General features: G+C 31.5%; 1 protein-coding gene across 1 annotated transcript in view; it reads left to right on the forward strand.

Moving 5' to 3' along the window:
- NECTIN3 (nectin cell adhesion molecule 3) overlaps window positions 1–18,229 on the forward strand; it is a gene marked incomplete at its 5' end in the record, with an annotated part of 174,030 nt that overhangs the window by 49,178 nt on the left and 106,623 nt on the right. Inside the window, 2 exons of the mRNA XM_031961279.1 lie at window positions 14,506–14,644; window positions 16,673–16,757. Of these exons, the coding sequence (XP_031817139.1) occupies window positions 14,506–14,644; window positions 16,673–16,757 (224 nt within the window). The remainder of the gene's footprint in view (window positions 1–14,505; window positions 14,645–16,672; window positions 16,758–18,229) is intronic.

An 18,229-nucleotide genomic window follows, 5' to 3' on the forward strand; every position in this document is an offset into this window, starting at 1 on the left:
GAACTTTGATTCCACATTGAACCTCACCTTTCCCTTCATAAATAAAACTAGTTTATTGTATTTTATGCCTAGAGTGAGAATTATTGTGAGCTTCTGCTTAGGTGTTTGTAGTTCTGGGAATTTGTCATTAATTTATGTTTTCCATCTGTAATTTTATTTTAACCATGTCTATCCAACTCCTTGATTGCATTATGAATAGATGAATCATTCCAGTGATTCTTGTTCTCCCTTCATGTAGTATTGTAGAGATATAGATAACAGCATGTTCTTCATTCCATTGATCATTATATTGTTAAGTTTATTTTTACCTTTTACTGTAACATCTATGTTGCAGAAATACAGTGAAATTGAATTACTGATCTATTCATTTGAATTGAATCTCTTTTTCTAAAAGTTAGTAACTACCCATTTAGCAATGAAGTTAGATTTTTTAGCAAAAGACGAGCTTCTTTTCCTCTTTATCTATTCTGTTCTCCTTGGCAAGATGTATTTGCATTGTTGAATGTGTTTGTTCCAAGTGTCTGAATAGATATATCTCTTACTGACTTTTGACATTAAAAGCAATTCTACAGTATTCTGCAGTATTTTTCTATAGTATTATGCTCAGATTCATTTTGAATCTATCTTGACTTATAGTTTTCTCATTAAAAAAAGGAAGAAAGAAAATCAGTAAACCTTAGAATACATCCTGTATTGTTTGGGGAAAATGAATTATAAATAGAAAAGAATTGTTAAGTCCCGTTACTCCAGAGAGGAGATGGAACCTACTGTGCTTTTTGAGACTCTAGTTGATTACACACACACACACACACACGCACACACACACAATTTGTACACCACTAAGAAAAAAAAATCTGATTTAAAATTTATAACCAGTTTCTAAATTTTTTCTTATTTCTAATTTTAAATAAATCAAATTTTTTTTAAAAAAAATTAGGAAGAAATACAGATTTGATAAATATTAAAGTGAAATATGAATATTAAGCATTTCAATCTTTCTCTGGAAAAAATAAGATCTTCAAAAAAGACTATAACCATCTATAAGTTGAATAAATTAAAAGATTAAATACTTGATTTCAGAAAATCTGATTATAATTGATTCATGGTTCTTTTTGTCTTAATAATTCTAAATCATTTTTTTAAATGAATTACACATACATATTTTCCCCAAAGACACATATTGCTACTTCCTACTTAAATTCCCCCCTCCAAAAAATAGAACACTTTAGGAAAAATCATTTTATCCTTTGCCTCATTTTATAAAGTGCTGATTCTATTAAATTAGGTTTTATGAATAATTTATATTTTTTATTATGACTCCTATACTTTTTCTCTTCAAAGTGAACTTAATGGAGATTAGATGTCAATAAAACTTCACATTCTCTTATGTACTGTATCTTCTTACAGATTTAAAACTCCTGTTTTATTTATTAATACTATACAAACTAATACTCATCTTTTTGCTATGCTTGATGGAATTACAGTCCTGTATATGTTTAAACTTATAGGAAGCTAGTTAGTATTATATGTTCAACAGTATTTATGCTGTACCTGCTAAATTCTCACCATATTCTGTACATACGGCATTCCATGATGAAACTGGCCTCAGTAAGTATTTTTCTACAGCTTATAACATTAGAATAATTTCCCAATGTAGATGTAGTATGTTCTAACATTTTTTAAAAGTTTTTCAGTGCCAACTCATTACAAATTCTAATCTAAACTACAAAATTATATCATTTGGGTCATCTACTCTTATAGGGAATTTAAACCTTTGTAACATGTAGCTTCTTCTAAAAAAAAACATAATTTGTGGAAAGTGTCCTAAAATACCACTTTAATTGATAATTAACCAATGTTTATTTTTCACTACTCATATTTAGTATTTCTTAATGTTAATGGACATTTACATGGTAATGTAGTAGCTATATTCAGGATCATTTGCATCTAATGTTTTAGCATCATTAGAATGTTCTCTCTAAAATATTATCCATTTCTATTCATGTTAATTCCACACATTATGAAAGAATCTCTTTCTTAAAGATAGTGTTGGAATTGTTTTAGTTGCCTAAAATACTTAAGATGTCTTTTTCTCATGGTCTGTTCATTAAAACAAGTGAGAATGTGATATTCTTTATTTTCAAACTTACTGATGATCTATATTTAATACTCCTTTGGTTTCCAAAATTTGGACAGTCTATTCACTTAAGAGAAATATTTTTGAGAGAATAATTAAAATGGTTAGCTTACTCTGCCCACTTATCAAGAATGTATAGTTTTTCATTCTTTAAAGATATGCTTCTGATGTAAAATTTAAATCTAAATTTTTCTCTTTTTTAGTCTTAACACAAAATAAAACCACCAAAACATTGGTTTCTTTTTTTCATTTTATTCTTCTCTGCTGAGAAATTAAATTATTTTGATTCTAATTTTCTTGTCTTAATTATGTAGAAACTTTTTCCAGGAACATAATTTATGTAACTAAGCAAATAATTCCTTCTTCCTGGTTCCCAACACTTGACAACTTAATCTTTATTGTAGTAATTGAAGGGGTTATACCATATATAATTTAATTTGTTTGTGATGGACCAATGATTACTGATCAGATATCAGTCTTGTAATTTTTAAGTGTATTGGACAAATGTAGTAATACGACATCTTATTCTTATCAAATTAAGAATGAAAAACTATTTTTTTTACTATATATATATATATATATATCCATCAACTGTACCTTCTTTTCAACTTGCTACTGATTTAGCTTGCATTGACATTCTTTGCCTTTCTGTGTCTTTGTCTATCTTTGCTGTTTCCATTAGATCCTCCTACTACTACCACCCTACCACCTACAGTTCAGTGGCGTTTCTCAACAGTTGAATTTGAAGATGTAAATGCACCACCTAAAAAATTGCCTTTCCCATTATCAACTTTGGCAACAATTAAGGATGGCACAATTGGCACCATCATCGGTGGTGCCGTGGGTGGGGCTCTCTTCCTGATACTTGTAAGTGTCTTGGTTGGAATATTCTTCTATAGGAGAAGACGGACGTTCCGTGGTGACTACTTTGCAAAAAACTACATTCCACCATCAGATATGCAAAAAGAATCGCAAATTGATGTTCTTCATCAAGATGAGCTTGATTCTTACCCTGACAGTGTAAAAAAAGAAAATAAACATCCAGTTAACAATCTAATATCTAAAGACTACTTAGAAGAACCTGAAAAATCTCAGTGGAACAATGTAGACAATCTGAACAGGTTTGAAAGACCAATGGATTATTATGAAGATATAAAAATGGGAATGAAGTTTGTTGGCGATGAAAGTTATGACGACAACGAAGATGACTTAGTTTCACATGTAGATGGTTCAGTAATTTCCAGGAGGGAGTGGTATGTTTAGCAACCACTAAATGAGAGTGACTCTGTACAATATTTCATTCATTTTATGTTGATCATTTTCAGATTGTTCATACTTTTTCTTGAAGGAAGAATAAGCTTTTTGGAGTTGATTTTCAAGCTTTTTATATTCTAACTTGACAAATGGAAATGTAAAATCTAGGTTAAATGTATCTGAGCTGCTTTATATTTTTTTTTCAATGCTGTACTACTGTCTCAAGATTTGAATTTTAATGCAGAGTACTTTATTGGTCTGTGGCACAGGTAAGAAGAAAAATGTTAACTTAAAGTTAAATGTATAATTTGTTTTGGTACAAAAATTAAAAAAAAGCAACTACTTTGGCATTGTGTATTAAATGTTTACTTAAGACTATTTTTTCAACTTTGTTAAACATATACCTCTTGATCTCAAAGGTTTTCACCATCAAATGACATTACGTGAAAATTGGCTCAGATTTGTTCAGAATTTTGTGTTATGTATTCAAAAACATACAATCTGGTGAACCATTTTCCCTTTTAAAAATATTTTCTAAGGTTAACTGAAAAGGAATGAATATCTCTTGCCATTATGACAATAGTCAGGTACACTTTTAAAGATGCTTTGCACTGAAACCATTAGTTGACGAAATAAATGGGGATTAGTTAACTAAATAAGATTTTGTGTAATATCATTCATTACCCTTCATAGTTTGGTTTTCAAGACATATAAAGAGCTATAAAGACTAGAAAATCTTACAATTTTGCATATATTTTAATTTCTGGAGAGGGAAAAAATCTTGATGTCGTGGTGATGTTATGTTAACATTGGATATGTATGGTACTATAATAAGTACCAAATCTATCTTTTGCTTCTTAGCTCTTTCCAAAATATCTTCTTATAGAGGAGTAATCTATGACAGAATGTCAATTCTAGTGCAGATGAAATTATAAGGTATAGAAAAGATTTGGTTATAATAGGCAAGTAAGAAAAATATATTTGGAGTTAAAAGATTTTATGTATTTTGCAATATTGTGTAGACTTCTTTCTAATCATTTAAGGTTGGCTTTAGTCAGAGATGAAAAAAATACTGAATTCTCAAGGATCCCAAACTTGGCAATATTTGTATTGTTTGTAGTCAGTAAATTGTAGACTAGAAGATCATTCCATATTTAACTTAGTTTGTCAAAATATTTTTCTAAAACTTTTTTTCCTGTATGCTTTTAGATCAGTGTTTGAAAATTGTTGGGTTTTTAATTTAAAGTCAACATTAGTATTTTCTTTTCCTGAAGTATGTATATTTGAGAGCATAATATCCAAATCTTTAAACATTGATTTTCTTCATAAAATGATTAAAATTTAAATGTTTCTACAGTGAAGAACTGGAATTACCACAGTGGTTTGCCTATTATGTTGTCCAAAGAAATTATTTTGTGATTTAATGGATAAGGTAATATCTGGAATTTTCTTTGGCTTTTTTTTTTTTTTTTTTTTTTACTGTGACACTAATGGGATAATGGAGTTGTCGATAAATAATTTTGTGATTGAAAAAAAAAATAGAGGTATTTCCTGAGGTTATATGCTGAATAAGGCTTAATGCAAACTGCACAAAAAAGTTATGACTATGTAAAACAGGTTCTTTTGAAAAAATTTTATGATGGTTAATACCTAAAAACAAGATGATGAATATGTATGAAATAGTTACTTTGACTTTAAAACCATAACTCTTTTTTTTGGTGGGATACTTCCCTCAATAAAATACTGCAAGTATATAATATCAGATTAAAGATAGACGTGTAATAGCTTATTAATGCCTGTCATTGAAAGATTCTTTTAGAAAATTAAGTACTAATAAGCATAATGCAAATTCAAATCACTAGAAAAATAATTTGGAACATTATAAAAGTTACACAGTTTTGCAAATATGTATTTTTTTGAAGTGACAAAAGCACCTCAAAATGATCTGTAGTATTTAGAGAGCTTTACCACAAATATAGAATCTGTATTTTAAAAATAGACAATACACTGTGATTGAAGTAAGTTTTTTGAAGGGAAAATTTGTGGCTCCATGCTTAAATTGATCGTATTGGTGTTTTGACTACCAAAAAAAAAAATAGATCTGAATTTTTTTTAATCAGTTAAGAGATACATGTTGGCTTCTTATTTGACCAAAGTTTCATATTTAGAATAATTACAAACCAGATACTGTATATAATTCTCAACTTGGGAGTAACTCTTAAGAAATGTGTAATGTATTTATAAAACTATATTTCAGATGTTCAAAGATTAAAATTTACTATATTATCTTTGAAAGATAGCTTGTTGTCCTAGAAAAAAATTAATTACATATTGTGAACTCACTTTTTCATGTGGGGTTATTTTGCGCCTTCTATAAATTTAAGAGTTTTTGTAATATTCAGACCTTTGAGTATTTGCTATATTCGGTGTATTCTTTACCAATTTAAATAATTTGGTAAACTTTACAAAGTTTCAGAACTTAACTTCAGACTGATGATACTCGTGTTAACTTTCAAAAGCATTGCAGTATTGTTTCTTACATTATGTATGTTTGCTGTAAAAAGAGAACTGATTGTAAACATGAATAGTTGTGTGAAATAAACATTTTTAAATTAATTTTTGAATATAAGTGATGTACCCCAGCTAATTAATCGTGCATTGTGTAAAAATACTAGAAACTGTCCCCTGTAGTTAATTTTAGGAAAAAAAATCTTAGTTTTATAGTTCCTTTTTTATGATCTCATTCTTTTCTCTAACATGTTTTGGATACTTTTTGCCTTTTTGAATTAATTTCAGGAAAGCACTATAGAGAAATCAGTAAGCCTTTCCCTTTTCCATTTTTTTTTTGAAGAGGTAAAGATTATTAGGCCTTGTTTTTTAGGTAACTACTTTGATGGAGTTAAGTCTGGGGAGAATTATATAATTGGTTTAGCAAATGCTATATATATAGTACAATTTTATTAACAGATGATGAGATAAACTTAAATGTGGGGAAAATAGTCTTTAAGTTAAGGAGAAATTACAGATTTTCAGAAGTAAAGGAAAAGCAATAATGAATTGCTTGTATCTTCTTTTCACAACAATAAATAGGAATAATGATAGACAATAATGTAGACTATGGATGTTCCACTTAAGGGCCATAAAAATAAATGCAGAAAGCAATCATTGAGTGAATTAGTGTTTTTTTTTTTTTTTTTTTGCCAAAGAACATTTTTTTTACATAAGTTTTATTTTGTTTCAAATTTTGATACTCCTAAAGCTGTATGATCTTTGTCTAATAGATGAAAACAATGCAACCTGTTCAAAACAATTAGCAAAATATGTGAAATGATGCCTCTAATGAGGTTTTGAAAAGTAACAAATTATGTAGTGAAGTAATACTGATATTTTCTTACTATTAACAAATACAACCCTCCTCACAGACTGCGTTTCCAAATTTCTGATATTTTATGTTGAATTCTAGTTTTCTGCTAATAAAATTTGCATGTTATTTACTAATATATTTGTTAAATAACCTTAAATATTTCTCTTACATAAATCATCCAAAAAAAAAAACACTTTTACTTTTCTAAGGGCTTATTTTTATTGGGAGGATTTAATTAAAATGAACATTTTTGATAGTGTGATTTATTTCTTAACATGTCATTTGACCTTTCAACTATACTTAATGGCTAGTGGCAGTAAACTTAACAGATTATCATTTCTGATTATTGTTTTACTTTTTAATTCCTAATACATAGAGATGAGTATTTGAGTCAGCTGTTTTGCTGTGATAATTCTCTATGCCCTGGTTTCCCTAACCCCTTATATGTAAAACCGGTTAAATATTTTAGTCCAAAATACTATAATTCATTTTATATACTTTAAACTTTAACAATAGAAATTTATTTTTCTGATGCTTTAGCTTGTTAATTTTTTTTTCTGAAGCCATAATTATGCTACAGCAAATCAATTTTTTCTGAGCCTAATTTGATTACTCATGATAAAATTTGCTTTTTAGAATAGATTTTTTTGAAAATCACTGCCTAGCATAGTGCATTAGTAGGATCCTTTTTGTGCATGTTTCAGTTGTCTGCAATTTAAAATTTAAATGTTTCCTATTATATTTGTTGAAAACATCCAAGAAATCACATCACCAATTGAATTTAATGCATGCATTCAAGAGTTTTGAAAACTGGTGGTTGTTCATCCCTTTGATTTTGTATGATCTTCCTTTTAACATCTACTGTTTCTACACTATGTTTTCGGGGAGTGTATGAAATCGGGGAGAGTATAAAAGATACAAGGATGGTGCCACTTAACCTTAAAGCCTAGTCCAGAGGTTCTAGATGCAAACACTTGAGGAAGTATCAGGAGAGTAATGTGTATAATATTGTTTATAGCTCACATGTTCAATATAATGAAGTTCAAAGAACACTGGATCCTGGAGTCAGAGGATCTGAGTGCATATCCTGGCTTTGATGCTTGCTTAGTAACTGTGTGTGTGTGTGTGTGTGTGTGTGTGTGTGTGTGTGTGTGTGTGTGTGTGTAGAGTAAGTTGCCAAATCTTTCAAGGCTAGTTTTCAGATTTGTGAAATGAAAAAGTTGGTAAATATCTTCTCAGATCTTTTTTAGCTCTCAGTCACAGATTAAACATAGTATTCTAAATTTATTTACCAAAATGATTTAAAATAAAAGGATTTTTTTTTCATTAAGGAAAGAAATTAATGGAAAACTTAGATCTCAATATTTATACTGCCTGTACACAAACAAAAGCTAAGGCGGGATTAAACATACATGGTTTAGAGCAGTGATTCTCAAACTTTGTTTTCAGTATCTTTATCCTATTAAAAATTATTGAGGATCTCTCCAAAGAGTTTTTGTTTATCTGGATTATAGTTATAGACATGTACCATATTGGAAATAAAAACTATTTTTGAATTTGTAGACCTTCTAAAAGGGTTTCAGAGATCCCCAGGATTCTCTAGACCATGCTTTGAGAACCACTGGTTTAGAGATTAGCCTAATCCCAAAAGAGGCATATTTTAGGAAAGACTAATAAGACAAGAAAGTTTGAGTATCTAGAAGATTGGTCTTATAAGGAGTTTGTATGTATTAAGTATTGGAAAACTGTTGCAGAATTTTGGACAAAAAGGAGTTGTTATTTTGTTTTTTTAAAGGAGATTATTTTAGGAATTGAGTTAGGCAACTGGGAGGCAATAAGGCAAAAAATCCACCTATATTTTTGTAATTTATTTGTAAAGGATTAATATATGCTAAGATGTTAGTCAAGAAAATGATGAGAAAAATATAGGTTACAGATACATTTTGGTGTGAGTAAGGGGTAGAACTTGATTGCTAAATATGAGGACAGAAAAGATCTCTATTCTCAATTTCATATGAAATGAAAGAAGTATCAGCATTTTATATTTGTAATGGTACCATTAAATCTTAACTAAAAATATTCATATGTTTCAGTTCTAAAATTGGGACTAAATGCTTTCATTTGAAACCTAAGCTTTGATTTTAAATGATATATGGAAAATACATTGATTTTATTTTTTAAAGACATGAAAATTATTTTATTCAGAATCATATTACTTAAGCTGAAAACAGGAATATTATAAAAATAATATTGTTGCCAGTATAGTGTGTACATCGTTTTAATTATAGTCAATTGTACTTTTTTCTTCTGCTCAGTAATATTGTTTCTCTGTAGTGTTGGGTTTATCTTTTTACCATAAGTATTTCATATAATATTTTCATACTTAAATGTTCAGAAAATTCTTATTTCAAAATAATTACTGTCTTAATTTTGTTTTTTCCCTGAGGCAGTTGGGCTAAGTGACTGCCCAGGCTCATGCAGCTAGGAAGTATTAAGTGTCTGAAGTTGGATTTGAACTCAGGTCCTCCTGACTGCAGGACCACTACTCCATTGTGCCATCTAGCTGCCCCAATTCTCCTTAGTTCATTGGTTTAGTTAGTTACAGATGGATACATTAGTGTAATACCATTTCTGCCAAAAGCTTAGTGGTTTAGCTGCTGAGAGATAACTGTGGACTGAGTGACATTTTAAGAAAGGGAGCCTTAACTCTTGTTTGGCTGAGAGAATGATGAGGATGTTACTATCTACCTTTATAATGATTATATTTCAGTTTGTTGCAGAGACATCGAGATTTATATGGAAAATGGAACTCCAGGAGGGCAGTTGAGAGACAGAGTTTTGAATGGTGACTTGGAGCCTTTGATGTTACATTTATGTGAGCTGGTCCCATCATGTTCTTTGTCATTTACTACTTGTAATTCTAGAAACTTGTGGCAGTGATCTTCCCCTAGGTGAAATCATTTCCTCTTTATCTGAGCTGAGATCTTACTTCAATTTGAGCTGAAGAGCTTGTTTACACTAATCCATTCTTCCATGTGTCTAAATCTGTAGAACTCCAGTTTCTGTTTGTTGTTTGACTTGGATATAGATATGGGTTTACTTGCTATTTGTTATTTACTATGGTCTTTTAGGTATTTGATGGTAAGAAGCAAAATAATGAATTTAAGGAAATTTGTGTGTGTGTGTGTATTTTAAATAACCAAAGCTGCCTTGAAATAATTCCCTAGGAAATAATTTCTAGATACAGCTAGGGAGGAAATTATCCTTGTCTCCAAAAAAAAATTATTTAACTGTAAGGGGAAAAATGCAGAACAAGATATGATTTCTGGAATGGGAAGTCTGGGAAGTCTTCTAAGATAATCAAGCAAAATATTTGAGAGTATGAAGGAAAAGAAAGGTTTAAAAGTGGGGTTCAAAATTTGCCCTTTTTTTGAAATGCATTGAAAATTTTAATAAAATTCTAGAAGTCAGAAATTAAATAAAACCTGCTACTAATATCACCATCTTAAAATTGAAGTTGTGGACATGTAGATTAACTTAATCTCCAATTAAATGTTGAATTGTAAGTGCTATCAACCGAGGTTGATAGCCTGGGATTGTAGGACTCCCGGATTCTTCATGTTGAAATCATTAAGCATAACCTTTCAGAAAAAAAAAATAGCAATGCTTCAAAAATAAAATATGTTTCAGAATCAGGACTAAAATTGCAAACTTTAAAAAAATACAATCTTGGAAAAGAAGCAATCAAGAATCATTATTGTGAATATATTGTTGCAGATAAACTTAACATGTAAGATAACTGTGTACACTATCCTAGTTGTGGGTCACACATGTGGTTTGATATGATCTAAGATCCATTCTGTCTCAGAAGACTGCATTTCATCTTTTGTGTTTAGTAGAAGGGTCTGCTGAAGCAGAGGAAGGTCCTAGACTGCTAAAGGCTGGAAGATTGTACTTCCAGAGAGACATATCAGAATGTAAAATTATATCTATTTGCCACCTGTTAAATGTCTAAATTTACAATGTTCAGGAGTTGAAAGATCAAAAGTACCTACCTTCCCTGAGTAGACCTTAATTTATAATTACTTGCTTCACCCCTTCCCACTAAATACCAGTAACACAAAAGACCATCACAATAGTGAATTACCAAGTAATCCTTTTTATCTACACAAACAGTAAATAGAAATTGTAGTTCTATACAATAGAATACACCAAAAGATACATAAATGAGTTCTCTTGACAGAAGCAAGATAAAATCTCAGCTCAAGTGAAATACTCAATAGAGGTTTACCATCAGGTTCTAAAATTGTAAGTCCTGGTTTTCAAGGAACATGATCATTTTTCATACATAAATGTGCCTCTGGGACCTCCAGGCTGCCATTGAAAAGTTTCTCAACTCCCACCCTGGAACTCTTCTCTCTATTTATGTCTTTTGAGGTCTCTGTGACGAACTCTTGTTCATTCCATCAGCCAATCAAGAGTTAAGTCTTCTGTCATGTGAATCCTATACAGCACAGGTTTGTTGTCTTGGATGTATGCTGGGTTACATTAGAACTATCGGTATGCTTTAATAGGTGATATTCAGAGACTTCACTGTACTATCCTATTTACAGGAAAATATATTTTGACTTATTTTAAGGATAATAGAAATTATACCTTCATTATTGGGAGATGGATGGGAGAGAGTTGGAAGAAACTATTAGAAAGCTTTGAAGGAAAAAAAGGCCAAATGGTGAATTTTTATGAAAAATTTAATTTTTAAAAAAACCAATCCTAAATATTAGCATAAAATTTGAAGATTTAAGGGTTTCATTTTTGTATTTTCTAGAAACTGATTTTTCTTTTTGTCCTTCAAATCCATGTTAAAAAAAGAACTAAAAAAAGAAAACTGGGAAATGAATTAGAGGCATAGATAGCAACAGTGTAAAGGGGGAGAGAGGAAAGACCCTGGACAGGTAAAGAAGCTGAGTAGGGCAAGGTAGAAGACTAAAATGTAGTAGACTCCTTTACTTTCCAATGAAGGGGTAACTTTTCTATAAGGCCAAAAATTCTTAAGCCTTTGATTTCATCTTCTAAGTCCTGTAGCAATCAGTCCACCCCATTATTCCACTGAAATTGCTCTCTTCGAAGTTACTAAGGATTTCTTAATTTCCAAATCGAATGGTTTCCTCTTAGTGCTCATAGTCCTTGACCTCTCTGCAGTCTTTGACATTATTGGTTAGTCTCTGTAAGACATCACCCTCTTCTGGGTTTTCCTATTTAGCTGACCACTCCTCATATGTCCTTTCCTAGATCCTCTTACAGATCATACCTTCTTACTATGGATGTCCCACAAGATTCTGTTCTGGATCTTCTCCCTTTATACTCAGTGTTCTGTGAGCTGCTATGGATTTTATTACCCTTTGTGTGCCAATGCTGCCTTATCATCTCAGCCAACCTCTAGACCATCTTTCAGAAATCCTGAACTGGAGAGTTATCTTAAACAGCTTGTCCAAAAAGAAATCATCTTTTCCCCAAAATGCTCCCACCGCCTCCCTTAAATTTGCTATTGTGGAAGAGAACACCAAGTCCTCTCATTTGGTCAAGCTCACAATCTAAGTTCAGCTCATCACTCTGTCTCTCCTTCATATCCAATCTGGTGCCAAGTCTCTTGATTTCCTTTTTGCAACATATCTCAAAAATATGCCCCCTTCTATCATATTAACATTCTGGAGCAGGTCTTCATTACCTCATGTTTGGACTGTTAGAATAGTCTGCTGTTTTAAATCTCTCTCCACTCCAAAATGTCCTCCATCCAGATGCCAAACAGAGCCAACCATATCTCTCTCCTTAATTAACTCTTGTGACTACCTGTCGCCTCCAGGATTAAATATAAATTCTTATTTGGCCTTCAAAGCTCTTCATAGCTAAACCCCACCACCACCTTTCTAGTCTTATTAGTTTATTCCCTGCCACATAATCTTCTGTCCCATGGTACTAGTCTTCCTCCTTGAAGATCCACAAAAAAAAAAAAAAAAAAAAAAAAAAAAAAAAAAAGGCTCTCTTGTTTCTTGGCTCTCTTATTTTCCATGACTGTAATGCTCTTCTTCCTCATATCTTCTTTATGTCTTCCATTTAAGTCCCAAGTTAAAATCCCATTTTCTATAGGATTTTACTGTATTTTCTCAACCTCTTTTAATCCTGATGCCTTTCCTCTTTAAATGCCTTTTTGTCCTTTATATGCTTGTTGTTAGATCTTGTCTTCCCTCTTAGATTGAGCTCCCTGAGGGAAAGGAACTGTCTCTTGTGTATTGCAAGCATTTAACACTGCCTGGCATGTACTATCAGCTTAGTAAATATTTATGGCTAAACTATTAACAGGCTCCCTTTATTTAACCAATTGACACTTTCCTTGATTTTTAGAAAAATGCTAAAATCTCATGGGATCATTAAGTAGTAATAAAAAAATTAGTGGCAGATAGTTTTCACTTATACGCAAAACCATGACTTGATTTCCTGTCTACCCTCTCAAGCTTTTTAAGCCTGTATCTTTCCTTTTCTAACTAAAGTCTTAAACAATGCTATGGATGCCCATTGCTTCTCCTTCATCTCTTGTCACTATTAAGCCTATTATAATTTTTTTTTTCCTGAGGCAATTGGGGTTGTGATTTGCTCAGAGTCACACAGCAAGCATTAAATGTCTGAAATCAGATTTGAACTCAGTTCCTCCTGAATTCAAGCTGATGCTCTATTGTTACACCAACTAGCTGCCCTTGGTCTATTGTAATTTGATTTCCAGCTCTACTATTGTACTCCAACATTACCCACAATTTATTGATTTCTAACCAGCCCTCAGGCAGTTCTTGAGCAATCCTTAATCTTTCTTGACATTTTTGCAACATTTGATTTTGCTGACCACCATTCCTTCTGGCTTGCTTTTCTGATTTTCCATGACACTTTTCTGTCAGTCTCACTCTTCTTCCTTCATTTTCTGTTGTTACATGACCTTCCTTGTTCTGTCTTGGACTAGTGAAGCTCCCTTCTAAGGCTCTTTTGGTCTCTCTTCTCTCCTGGTAATCTCGTCAGACTTCTATATCTAGTCCTTTTTGATCTCTAATTCTATATTGCCAGCTGCCCATTAGATATCTCCAAGTACCTCTACTTCAACCTAGCAGGCAGATGACTTCTTTTCTCCCCCCTCCCAGCACTCAGAGCCTTATATTCTTCCTAACCTCTCTGTTTCTTTCAACCATCCTTGTAGTTAATTATGTTGACAACTAAGGAGTTGTCTTTGACTTTCCATATTGATTTTGTAATATCTAATCAGCTTCCAAAGTATCATTGATTGCCTTCACAACATCTCATATCCATTCTCATCTCTCCAAATGACTACTGTTTTTAATTCAGAATCTAATCACTTCTCAGTTGGACTCTTGCTATACATATCTTTTCTCTGGTCTCATTCTTTTCTCTTAGACCCCCAAAATTTTTTGCCATAGTTATTTGTGAATACTGAACTGAAGGCTTTGTTTGAGAAAAGCAGGGAAAGGACGTGCAAATGGAATGGAATCCTATATGATTTTGAATAGAAATCATAAGAAAATTGATTAAATGCTAATATCTGTAGCCACAAAACGTGAGTCAAATTCAAGATTTTTTAATATTTTAATTAAAAAATATTTTCTGCATCTTACAGGCATAAAGTATGCATTCATTATTTATGTTTCATTCATTAGTTGCCTCAAAAAGCCTAATCTGTGTTGCATTCCAGATGTTCCATTTAAGCAGACCTCTTCCATAGCAGTAGCTGGAGCAGTCATTGGAGCTGTCCTTGCGCTTTTTATCATTACTATCTTTGTTACTGTGTTGCTGACTCCTCGGAAAAAGAGGCCATCCTATCTTGACAAAGTGTAGGTATTTTGGTGGGGGGGTGGGAGGTGGAAGGTGGAGAGACATGTTTTGATTGTAAATACTCAGCATTTAGGAGCTTTAATTTTTGTTGTAAATACAATTCTTAAACATTTGAGGGAAGACAGTAAAATTAAGTTTATTTTGACAGATAAAGACATTTTCATGAGAGGACATTTCAGCCTAAACTTTAAGGAAAAAATAACGTTTCATGGGGCTAATTAAGATGAATGCTATATAGACATTTTAACCTAAAGTAAATTGAGTTTCTTTATGCCACAGAAGATATGTTCTCTCCTCCCTTTCTGACTCTCTCTGCCTGTTTCTCTTTCCTGACATCTACATACTAGAGTATGTGTGTGTGTGTGTATGTATGTTTTGTTAGACTTTTTAAAACGTGTCTTCTAAAATGTATGACTTTGTCACAAACATCTTTATCCTCAGTTTTGTGTAACAATTCATATAGTAACCCAGTGGGAATTATTGAAAATGTTTTATTAGCATTTTTTTTCAGGAGAATTTATTTTTTTATGTGGCATGCAATTAAATTATGGAATAGAGTAGAAATATATGTATATGCATATATATATTTTTGAAGAGTAATATAAATTGATACTTTAGCATAATTGGCTTTAGCTGAATAATATATTTTTTTAAAATTACTGAAATATGGAGTCAGGTCCATATCTTAGCTTTACTACTTTAGCTGTGTGGCCTTCAAGTCATTTAATATTTACTGGCTTATCTATAAATTAAGAGAGATGAGATAATCTTTAATGTCTTCCTGTCCTTAGATTCTGTTCTCTTCTCTACCTATCAGTAGGTATTTGGAGTGGGGGGAGAATTGGAAGAAGGACTAGGGAGAATTATCTGATAAAGAGACTATAAAATACCTTATCAAATCAAGCTAGTCCTTATAATGTACTTACAGCCTTCATAAGACCAAAGTCCTTAAATTTTAAGTCATTTGGTCAGTAGCAAATAATGATTAGTCCTTAAATGCTTTTCTAATATAGTAGTGCGTGACTAGAATGTTCATATCTAATCTTCAGTTTACCTTATAATAAGGTCACATTGGTATCTTGTTAAGGTCTCATGAAGTCTAAAGAAGTTCTTTATTTGACCATTTGTTTCTTGTTTATACATGGAGAGCTCTATTTGTAATTATCAAATATTACATGTAGAAACAAAACAATCTACAAATTTTTACATATGATATTTGATGAATTTATCATTCTTTGCTTTTAAATTTTTACTTTAATGATTCTGCAGTTATTGTCCCATCCCATATTTCATATTTATGTTTTTATAAAATTCAACATAATTACTATTTTAACAAGATTTACACTTAATTTATTAATTATACATATTTAGACTTACTGGTGGTCTTCAGAAATTTTGTCTTTTAGTTTTCATAATTAGGTGTTTAAAAATCAAAACGTCCGAATGTTGATCCATTTCATAAAGTTTGCACAATTAAGAGATAAATATTTATATTTATTAGATTATCTGTTTCCCCCTATTTTAAAAGGAAACATTTTTATTTGTTTCTTTGGAAAGCAGAATTTCCAATTATCCATGGCATTGAGAACCTTGATGTTTGGATGACAAGATATTTTGAGTTTTCTGCACATATGGATAACTTTTTATAAAAGTAAATATTGAGGATTTTCTTCATTCATCCATTTAATAAACCTGAAAAGTAATGTTAATGATATCTAAATGTCATTAAGAAAAAGTTGTAATATAATTTTAAAAAAATAAAAATAAACTTTGGGATATGTGTAGTTATGTGCTTGCACCTTTGATATTAACAGCAATATGTGGGTTGATTTGGTTTTGTCAAAGCTCTAATTCAGCTTATTTTCTCAGCTTTGAAGGATAAATGACAATGAGTGCTGAATTAAATATCTGAGACAATTGAAACAGTATCATGGAAATCGTGTTTAGAATTATAGGGACTCCTTCCCCCACTTTCCCTTTGTTTTCATCCGATGTGGCAGTCATATTGTTTATTCTTTTTAATGCAGGATTGATCTTCCACCCACACATAAACCACCTCCTGTGTATGAAGAAAGATCCCTCCCTGTGCCTCAAAATGAAATCACTCATCAGGTAGGTTAATGAGCACACTTAAAAATCACCTCAAATAGAGTGCAAAATATCTAATGCCTTAAGTAAATGGTTTGTTTTTTGAATTTGAATAGTAGTTTTATAGCACTTCATAGCTTGTTCTTTGCTCTGAAAACCGCAGTAGAACAAGCCTTTCTTTTCTTGATGATTAGTGGTATGAGCTTTTTCTTTCAGGAGTTGGAGAAAATTTGAGATCTTTAGAAATGAAATTTTCATTAAAAATATGTGGTTCTTGACTTATGGAACATTAACATATGGTAAGTATGTCTATTGAAATCTAAATTTATATATTGCTTCTTTGAAAATAAAGGCTATGTTCTCTTTTATGATAATGGGCAATAGAGATTTTTCAAAATAAAAATAAACTCACTTAACCCTATTTTATATTCTTAAGTTACTTTTGGAAATTGTGGAGTAGTTATGCTGTTAACCTTTAAGAATTTTTCCTGCCATTTCAGTTTGAATATGACAAGTTACTTTATTAGAAATTAAATTTATTAGGGGGAGGAGGTGTTGTGGAAGTGGAAAGAAATCCCAATGATAATTGTGTAGCAAGGAATTGTACTAAATTTCTTCCTTATTCCTCTGGATAATTCATTTTCTTTGCTGTTTTCCACCGGAGCCTGCTGTCTTCTGATAAATTCTAGCTGTACTAACTCAATAAAGTAGAAAAAATTTTAGAGGATAATTTGACTTGATATGGTCACCTTATCCCACTCCATTTTCCTTGAGAGAGAAAATAAGCACAAGCATAGGCGTGTGTGTGTGTGTGTGTGTGTGTGTGTGTGTGTGTGTATGTGTGTGTGTGTGTACACAAAGCTAATAATTGGCTAGAGGTGGTGCTAAAAGGAAGAAAATCCTATCTTGTTCAATGCTAATCAAGTCATTGAATGGAGGACCTATTAGTGGTAACAATGAACTTGACAGCAAGTGAAAGAGCTTCATTATAAACTATCATGTAGTTAATTAGGTAATTTGGAGCTGGGAATTTTAGGAAGGAATAAGAAATTTGAATAGCTAGAGAAAAAGCATTCAGATATGGTATAAGCCAAAGCATATTTTACTGTATATGTACTGTATTCATATATATACTGTATATATGTTTTGAAGGGATAGGTTTATCATGTAGAAGAATATTGAAAGGTGAAGTTAGAGAAGGATATTGACAAGACATGTTTCATGGTGCCATGAAAGGAGTCCAGGGACATTATAGTCCTGATTCTGCTACCACTTACCCTCTTTGGTTAAATTGTTTCACGTTTCCAATACTGTATATTCACTTGTAAAATGAAAGGGTCCAAGGTCTCTTCTAGCTTTAAAATTTTGTGATTCTTTGTATACTATACTGAGAGTCCCTTTCACAAGTGTTTCACCTAGAGTGGTGAGTGGTAAATGAAATAATTACTGTATGTATGAATGAAACAAGCCTATAAAGCATTTGGTCATTCTTGAGG

This window comes from Sarcophilus harrisii, chromosome 3, assembly GCF_902635505.1.
Source record: "Sarcophilus harrisii chromosome 3, mSarHar1.11, whole genome shotgun sequence".
In the NCBI taxonomy this organism is placed as follows: domain Eukaryota; kingdom Metazoa; phylum Chordata; class Mammalia; order Dasyuromorphia; family Dasyuridae; genus Sarcophilus; species Sarcophilus harrisii.